We start from the raw sequence: 9,372 nt of genomic DNA on the forward strand, positions 1-9,372 counted from the left end.
ATTTAACATCTGAGGATAAAACTTCGGAACACCACTTGAAGGAGAGCCTGCGTGCCCTTCAGCTTTTGGCTGTGATTAGATTAGATTTGCTTTTGTTTTCTTGGTTGTGCAGTATCATAAGGTATGACTCAAATGCAAAGGACATGCCTCAGGTTTTAGAGTTGTCACTAGCCAATGAAACTTTTGAGTCCACAGTTGATTATAAATCGTAAAATCACTTATGAACAGGGGAATCACAAGATTCCATGATTAAGTGACTCGTGTGGTTGATCCATGATCATAAATTCTAGATAAAGGTCTCGGTGATAAAAGAAGAAGGGGTTAGGTACCATCTTCTGCTCACGCAACATGCGTTCTTTACTTTACATGATTTTATATTTTTTAGGGGAATTTGGTAGAATTTTGACATTATGTATGTAGTCATGCTTCACATAATCCACAAAGGGTCACCTAAGCAAAACGTAAACGAACTCTTACCGTACTTCACAGAGTTAAATGGCTTCATATAGACAATAATAAACAAAATAAAAATATAGTTGACGAAATGCAGTCCTAGCTTTTCTACACAGGATTTTGGGCTCAAATAGGTAAACATAAATAAGAAAATGAGATATAAGCAAAGAAGAATAAAAGTGCAAGTTGATGTTACATATGTGTAAGAAATATGTGGTGTGGAATAGGCTCTTGAGTATGACTAATATATGAGAAGGAAATGGGAGATATCAGACACCCTTTTATGCAAAAGGGATGGTCAGATATCCGTGATTTCTCTTCTTGTCTTTTGTTGGCTTCTTTGGTAGATTTTATTTTTTAGAGCTGAACTCTCGAGTTTGGCAAGATCTTGGCGTTAATTGAAGATTTATGAAGTCTTCAGATAAGAGAGATTGATTGGACATGCCTTCCCAAACCCTTCTCTCTACTCCCTTAGTCATTCCCTTGTCTTCTTTCTCTGTCTAAATGGCAGAAGGGTGCTGAATTTATAGATCGAAATCACCGGCCCGTGATAAGCCGATGGTGTCTACACGCGTCCCTGTTTTAAGATTCCATCGTCCGAGAAGTTAGCCAAGATCTTGGTTTGGTATAAAGTATGTTATGTGGTCGTCAATGCATAGTGAGTCAACGGTTTACTTCATCCATCTTTGCATGTTTTCTGCCATGTATAGGGGGTTTTGAGCTTTTAAAAAGTTGGGTTTCTCTTCAAGATTTTGCCCGCCTTCATTGGGATCAACCGATCGGTTCCATTGGATGCCTTTGGAAGGCAATAGGGTTCGCTTTTTGAACTGATTACGATCAATTTTATTGGAGGGACATGTAGACATGGTTTTTGGAGAACCAAGATTTATATATTATCAAGGACTTGGTTTATTAGGTTTTAGATCTGTTGATCAAGATTGTCAATACTTCCCATAATACACTGAGGATTATGCTCTTTGATCTGTTTGGATTTTCAATGATTTTCGAGTTGCCTACAAAAAATTTTATCCAAGTTCAGCTAAAACTTGAAGAGTAGATTTATTCTAATTTCGGGTGAAATATATGCAGAATTTGATAAACAGAGCGGATCTTACATATACAACATAGTAGCCCATAGACTTGGGTGCTTTATGCATTGAGCTGTCAACCAGCCGGTTTGGGTTGGCTACCTCCCCAGATTTTAACTGCTTAGGCCAGGTTGTATGGATTCATGGACATTTATTGGACGGTTGAATGAATGAAAAAAAATAAAAATAAAAAATAAATTCAATGGCCCTGTTTCAACAAGTGTAAATCAGGTTAGGATTCTGATTTAGAGAAAGTGGGTTTCAATATTTAGTAGGTTTAATTTGACTTTATGTGTGTGCTTATCAAGTTTCATAATCTTCCAGAGTATGAAATGAATCAGCTATGATATTATACAATATGGTGCAATGTGTGTTTGTTACAATCTAAATTCTCGCAACTCATGTACTGTATATAGAGTCTGGCCGTCGGAGTAGCCCGAAGATCATACTAATTGGGCAATTGTAGCCGTTCAATAGGTGATCATGAAATTGACTTGATAAAAATGGGGGCCATCATCTAGATGGTTCTGATTGGGGTTGATATATGCCATGTGTACATCTAATGAGTTGCCACAATTTAGCATATTACTGTGGCAAACACACATTGTAGCGCAACCACGATATTATTTTCACTATTGTTTTTTGTTTATATTTTATTATATTTGAATTATATATGCCGTTATGTAATCTTTTAAGAAAATCTTTGATACTCTAGCAGAGAATAATGGGAGATATGCAGGCACTTAGAAATTTCTTAGATATTGCATACGTGGCATACAGGTCATTTAAACTGGTAGTGTACAACTTACGGTCCCTGTTCAGATGTATATCATGAATAAAAAATTCCGCTTGTTTTGGCTATTAGATTGGTGGGCATTGATTGGACGGTTAAAGATGAAAAATGTCCAAGAGACCTACTTCAATAAACAATTGTCCACAAAACAAAGTTAAGGAATTTTCAACCAATCTGATTTGGGGAATGGTTTAGCAGCATATTTACTACGATAAGGATTTGAACCTTTCATGTCAAACAACCACTTACTTTAAAAGCTGGAACATTCAGAGAATGTGTATCAAGGGATTTTAACATTCCAATACGAACCTTTCTAGTGCATATGATCTGAATTTTGTATTGGGTTATTCATAGTAAAGCAAATCTATTGGATGGGTTGGTTGTCATCAACACATGATTAGGTAGGCCTCATAATAACTTGGTACTAATATCTCCTTTATTTTATAATCAAGGAAGAATTTGTAGTCATTTCATTTTCCTCACAAATTTCAAAATTACCAAAAAATAATTAAATACAATGTAAGCGAGGTCTACCATGGTGTCTGTTTTGTACGGGCATTCAAAGCTGGATGAGAATTCGGTATGGTCCTACTTATACTGATGCTTGTATATTCACCATACAGTAGAATTTGAGTAGACAGTCAGCTACTGTCATAGATGGACTCATACATGGTATGTTTGAAAGTTGTTCGGCGAACTATTCTCAACTAGGCTCATATCCTACAGCAGTTTGTTATCCCGCTGCATTGTGCTTGTACTGATGTTGGTACAAGCAAAAAGGGTACCTAATCTAGCATCCTTCAAAATTGCCCGGCAGAGTTGGCCCACCATAAACATGGAACACCCTAAAAGTCACCTCAGCCTAATCGTCAAGTGGTCACAAGATCATAGGTAACAAGGGCTAGACTGCTAGGTTAGTTCTACACACATGGCATAGAACTAGGATGGTAGAAATTACTTACCTAACTGTGACTTGACCATAATTAAAAAATTTCTCTGAAAAAATAATATGAACCATCTTATCTTCCCCTTTCAATTTGAACCACTCACTATTTTGATTTTGAACTTTCATTTGATAACCATGGTTAGGATTTCTTAATCAATGTGATTTTAGATATATGCTCTATCCAAAATGTGACCCACAATTTAGATGGTCTGGGCCCACACTACAATAGCGCGATATATGAGAAGGATGAGTCGGTGCAAAATTAATATAGTGAGTTTAGATCGACCTAGAGAATTGTACACAAACACCCAAACAATGTGTATAAATAAATTTTTACATGTATACAAATAAGTTTTAGTTGTATATGAATAATTTTTACAAGCATATGAATAAGTTTAATTTATAAGTTAAGGCTGCGAAGTTTCATGATATTTGGTCCAACCAAACACACCTTAATCTACAACTGGTACAGAGCATCTGGTCTCAAAAATGTATAGATCCGTTTTAAGTCCAGCAGATTGCGTTAGGGCTGCAACTTGGGTGGCTAACTGCGAACTGACAGTGGGGTGTACTAACCAGCAAACAGAACAAGAAAAAAAACAGACAAAAAAAGAGGGCTGCAACTTGGGTTTGGGTATACCCAATCCCACCTAACTTAACTCAAGTTCAAATCAGATTGTCATGGTCCTGGGATGGGTTAGTATTGAAAAACACAGCCTGATTTGAAACTTTGCTGGTTTAGGGTTGAAAAAATTCAAGTTGGGTTAGGTGGTCATGAAAAAGTATATGTATTTGGGCTGGATTGGATCAGTTTAGGTCTTAACTAGAGAATTTTGGACTGAGTTGGGGTTGAGTACTTCAGGTTGAAATTCCAGTTAAGTTAGGCCGCGGGTCGAGTCTTTCGAAGGTCATGTTAGGATTGGGTTGACCCTCAGCCTCATTTAATGACGCAGGTCGTACCTCTAAATTTTAGTGAATTTTGGAAGGACAACATGGGTGGGTGCGCATTCAATCAGGACTGGGGGACCCACCCTGATGTACGCGTTGTATATCCAAGCCATACATCCATTTTTCCAACTCATTTTATGACATGGGCTAAAAAATGAAGCAGATCTAAATCTCAGGTGAAACACACCTCAGGAAACAATGATCATTGAATGCCCAATATTAAAACCTTTCTAGTGTCCACCGTAATGTTTATTTTCCATCCAACCGGTTTATAAGTTCACACAGACATGGATGAAAGGAAAACGCAAATATTATCTTCGTCCAAAAATTCTGTGGCCTACCAAAAAAAAAAACAAAAAACAGAGAGAGATTTTAACAGCCAATCCCCGTTGTTTTCTGTGATGTAGTCCTCCTGATTTAGATCTACTTCATTTTAGGTACATGCCCTAGAACGAGTGAGCAAGACAGAAACGAAGTGGGTATACAATAAATACAACAAGGTGGGCTCCACAGTCAAACCAAACTCTCTCGGGTTTCTGTCCCGACCTGACTGAATCCGCGCCGGGATTAGCTGAAACCACCCTCATTTATGTGTCTGCCAACAGCACACTTTAATACAGTCGGACGCGGATTGCCTGCCGAAGCCTATGGCAGAACTTTTTTGGAAAATTAGGTGGGGTCCACTATGATGCTATTGAGAAATCCACCTGTCTATCTATTTTTCTGGATCATGTTAGGACATAGGTTAAGAAAAGAGGCAGATCCAAAACTCAAGTGGGCCACACGAAAAAATAGTTAAGATTGAACATCCACGGTTGAAACATTCATAAGACTACAATAGTTTTGGATCATGCTAATTTTTCAACATAAGCATTTTCTTAATTTTATTCTCATCATGCAACCCACTTGAGTTTTGGATCTCCCTCATGTTTAGAGCCATGTCCTAACAAAAGGGATGGATGAGATAAATTCTCACAAACATCACCCTGGCCCACCTAACCTTTTTAATAGGGTAGGCTTTTGCAGACAAGTCGCCGTCCTTTTGTATGTCGACTACGCAAGTATGTGAATCAACGTGCATGTAACGTGGCATCCCTCACGAAGATGACCATAGAATAAAATAAAATAAAGGGTGGTCCACTCATCAGACGGGCCACACATAAATTAGAACGTGGATATTAACATTTTTTATCAGGCGTCCTGCTTTTTCACGTAGGAGTGGACCACTGATGGTTTTTCGTACCCGCCTTTCACGGCACAGGGCCCCACAAAAAAGATGAACATGCAAAAAATCAGAGTTGTCTACACATCAGGTGGGCCAGAGATGCATTTTGAATTTGGATGGTCCATAAGCATTTGAAAATGTCCACTCCTTGCGTAATAGGCGTGGACCAGCTATATTTCCGTGGCCTTGCCGCTGCATAGTAATGCTCACCTAATGCAGTTTTCCGTTGTCCAGTTGACATGACATGGGGTCACATGTGAGGATGGAGATGCGTGTGGAGCTTGCAAATCTCACGTGGACTAGATGCTTCAAGGAAGTATCGTAAATACAAATCACAATTATTACCTTTGACTTTGGGGTCGTGTAGGAGGTAGCAGAAACAGGCCGACAGGGTTGGGTGGGGAGCGGATTAGGTGAGACCCGGTACTCACCCAAGATGGTGCGAGCCTTACTATTGGTCCATTTTCATGTATTTATTCTGCATCCATGCCGTCTATCTATCTTTCGGAATCATGGTGGGGCATTATCTAAAAATGAAAAAGATTCAATTATTAGGTGATTTATATTATAGGAAACAGTGGTGATTGACCATTAATAAACTACAGAAGTTTTGGATCAAGCTATTGTTTTGTTTATTTTACCTTCATTCGTGCTTATGTATAAATATTATGAAAATTGTTATGGGAAGATCCGAGCCCCTTACAATTCCAAGGGCCGACGTCATGCTGGCCCGATCGGACAGACGACTATCCTATGTCATGCCCACAACTGAAGGATTCACTGATGAGCCTCAAAGTTGCTTTGGCTCTAAGACCAATGACCGATTCGGCTCAAAACAATCTAATACTAAAATAAGAGGAAACTCAACTTGATAGAATAGGCCCGACACTTCACCTCGCACCTCATGAAAAAGCCGTTTAGAACCTCCGACTGGCAAGAGGACAAGGTCATCAGCTCAGCTTGGACTGTAAATGCGGTCACTGTTCGACGAAGGCTTGTAACCGCTCTGATTGAGACCGTATCTATCAGAAGGATCGAGCCGAGGCTAGATCCTGAGGTGGACGTTCCATGAGCTAAGTTTTGAAACTACCATAAGTGGACGTGGTCGGTTATATCGATCGCCGATACGCATGATGTGCATAATATGTTACACGATCCTTGAATTACGTGCGATATCCCGACGATCTAAAAATCCTCCTAATTGAGTGAATCGTGCCGAGAGTAATGGACTCAGACTATCCGACAGTTAGGTATAAATACGTCAAGACCCTATTGCTACAGGTACGCATGATCTTGCACTCTCCCTCTACCTTTCAACTTAGACCCGAATTCCCTTGACCTAACTTAGGCATCGGAGGGTCCCCTGGCTTAGCCAAGGTCTCCTTTGCTCACCTTTTGTGCAGGGTTAGGGTTCGACGAGCGTTCCTCTCACGAAGTGGAGGGTGATCCAGATTTTGACCTCAACATTTTTGGTGTCGTCTGTGGGAAACTGATACAAAAGGTCAGGTTCCTGTTCTCGAGCATAATAGCTAGAGGAAAGAAGAAAGCAGTAGCCGCGAAGCCAGAGCTAAATGAACAAACTTGCTCCTCCTCACTGCTTTATGCAGAATCGGCCCTGGGGCCCTCCCAGCGTTCTCGCAATCAGGCTAGTAAGTATCGAGCCATGCAGAACGAGATACAGGCTCTGCGTAATGAAGTAAACCGGATGAAGCAACAATAGGAGCTACAACTGCGCCCAACTCAGGAAAACCCTGCTCCCGAACTGATCGGCCTTGTCATGGAAGCTCACTCCGCACCAAGAAGTACGAGGCACGAAGCACCTTAACACCCCCAGATGCAGGTTTCGGGTCAGAATCCTCTTCCAACCCAAAACCGAGTCTCGGCTCGGAACACGGCCACTAGAGCTCCAACCAATGCTTCGTTCACTTCGGCCCTAGCACCAACGGACCTCCGTCATCGATTAAAACGGAGGAAGGAAAGGAGAACTCTAGAGAGAGAAGACGCCCAAGAGATCATGGCGGAAAACAAAGACCCTTGGGAAAAATGATTCACGGAGCTCAGTGACAAGTTCCTAACGCTGGAAAAGAAATAACAGCCTACGTCAGTTCCCTCCGCCGTTCAAGCGATGATGGAAGAAACCGAACCTCCCTTCACCTCGGACATTATGAACGAGGTGATGCCCCAGAGATTCCGGATTCCTCCTGTCATCCAATACTCTGGGTCCGGAGACCCATCTGAGCACGTGGAAGCTTATCGATCATGGATGCAGATCCAGACGGCAACAGATGCAATGATGTGCCGATGGTTCTCAATCACGCTCACAGGATCCGCTCAGAGTTGGTATCGGCAGCTCAGGCCAAATTCCATCAATTCCTTCGTAGAGTTGAGTCGACTATATCTTACCCAATTCATAAGTGGTAAGAGAAGTCAAAAGCCCAATACTCACATGTTTGCCATCAAGCAAGAGCCGAAGGAATCGTTGAAAGACTACATCGCTCACTTTAATGAGAAAGCACTGCTGATAGAAGATTACGATGACAAAATGGCGCTCGCTGCTGTGTTCATCAGCCTAAAAGAAGAAAAATTCACCTTCTCCATCGGAAAGAATCCACCGAAGACGTTGACCAAACTCGTTGCTAGAGCTCAGAAACATACCAACGCAGAAGAATTCTCCAATGCCCACAAAAGTGTCCAAGTGGCCAACTCGAATGGTAAAGGGAAAAAGCCTAGGAACGAAGAATCTCAGCCATCTAACAAAGGACTCGACAATCGCGCCCCCTCATGATGTCACCTGAACAGAAGACCGGAGGGAAAGTTCCGTTCCTACACCCCCCCTTAACACATCCACCAAGCAGATTCTATTGGACATCCGAGGAGAAAAGCTGCTGAATTTGCCCGTCTGTATAAGAGCCGACCCGGATCATTGAAACAAGAGTAAGTACTGTCGTTTTCACCGAGATTACGGTCATAACACGGCGGACTGTGTAGATCTCAAAGATGAAATCGAGAGCCTTATTCGAAAGGGATACCTGCACCGATATACCAAAGAAAGAAAAGCTTCTCGGAAAGAAGAGAGAGAGTGAGAGCAGTCGGACACTGTCGCGGAAGAGCCCGCCGAAATCCGTACCATCTTCGGGGGCTCATTCGGTGGCGGAGATTCGAATAGGGCACAGAAAGTCCACTCTCGAAAGTCTGAACTAGAGCATTATGTCCACTTAACCAAGTGGCCGAGCAAAGAACTCCAAGTCAGCACATGCACTCTGACCTTCATGAAAGAGGATGCGAGGAGAATCCAACACCAGCACGATGATGCCCTGGTGATTGTTATGACCATAGCAAACCGCAAGGTATACCGCATCTTGGTTGACACCAGGAGCTCGGCAGACATAATTTATTCTGAAGCCTTTGAAAGGATGGGGATTCCGAGGTCTCACCTCAGACCTGTGAAGACCCCCTTGCATGGCTTTGCTGGAGAAAGAGTAATCTCCGAAGGATCCATTTCCCTCCCTATGACTGTGGGAGAAGGGCAACACCAAGTCACCCTTATGGTGGACTTCTTAGTTATCAACATACCATCGGTGTATAACGTCATTTTGGGCCAGCCTTCCCTCAGCACAATGAGAGCAGCTGTCTCCACCTATCATCTGATGATGAAATTTTCTGCCGAGGGTGGGATAGGATATCTCCAAGGCGATCAACGCGAGACTTGGAGATGTTATGCTATAGCAGTCAAGAAGGGTCGGTTAAGCAAACACTTACCATCAACATGCTGGACCCCAGAAGACCCGCGGAAGAATCGTCTATGGAAGATCTGGAGAAAGCACTGCTCGATAAGACCGATACAAGAAGGACTGTCCAGCTTGGAACTTCACTGAACCCTGAGCAACGGTCCGAAATACTAACCTTCCTGCGAGAGCAT

General features: G+C 41.9%; 1 protein-coding gene across 1 annotated transcript; it reads left to right on the top strand.

Annotated features, from left to right (window-relative positions):
* The first annotated feature begins 7,581 nt into the window (after nucleotides 1-7,581).
* Nucleotides 7,582-8,238, top strand: LOC131224158 (uncharacterized). The gene has a single exon (XM_058219701.1). It carries the CDS (start codon nucleotides 7,582-7,584, stop codon nucleotides 8,236-8,238), a length of 657 nt encoding a protein of 218 aa, XP_058075684.1.
* The last annotated feature ends 1,134 nt before the right edge of the window (nucleotides 8,239-9,372 follow it).

The sequence above is a fragment of the Magnolia sinica genome, chromosome 13 (assembly GCF_029962835.1).
Source record: "Magnolia sinica isolate HGM2019 chromosome 13, MsV1, whole genome shotgun sequence".
Classification (NCBI taxonomy): Eukaryota; Viridiplantae; Streptophyta; class Magnoliopsida; order Magnoliales; family Magnoliaceae; genus Magnolia; species Magnolia sinica.

What these genes read in the sequence shown, in the direction of transcription:
- LOC131224158 (XM_058219701.1), top strand. Translation starts at nt 7,582, where the DNA reads ATGGAAGAAACCGAACCTCCCTTCACCTCGGACATTATGAACGAGGTG.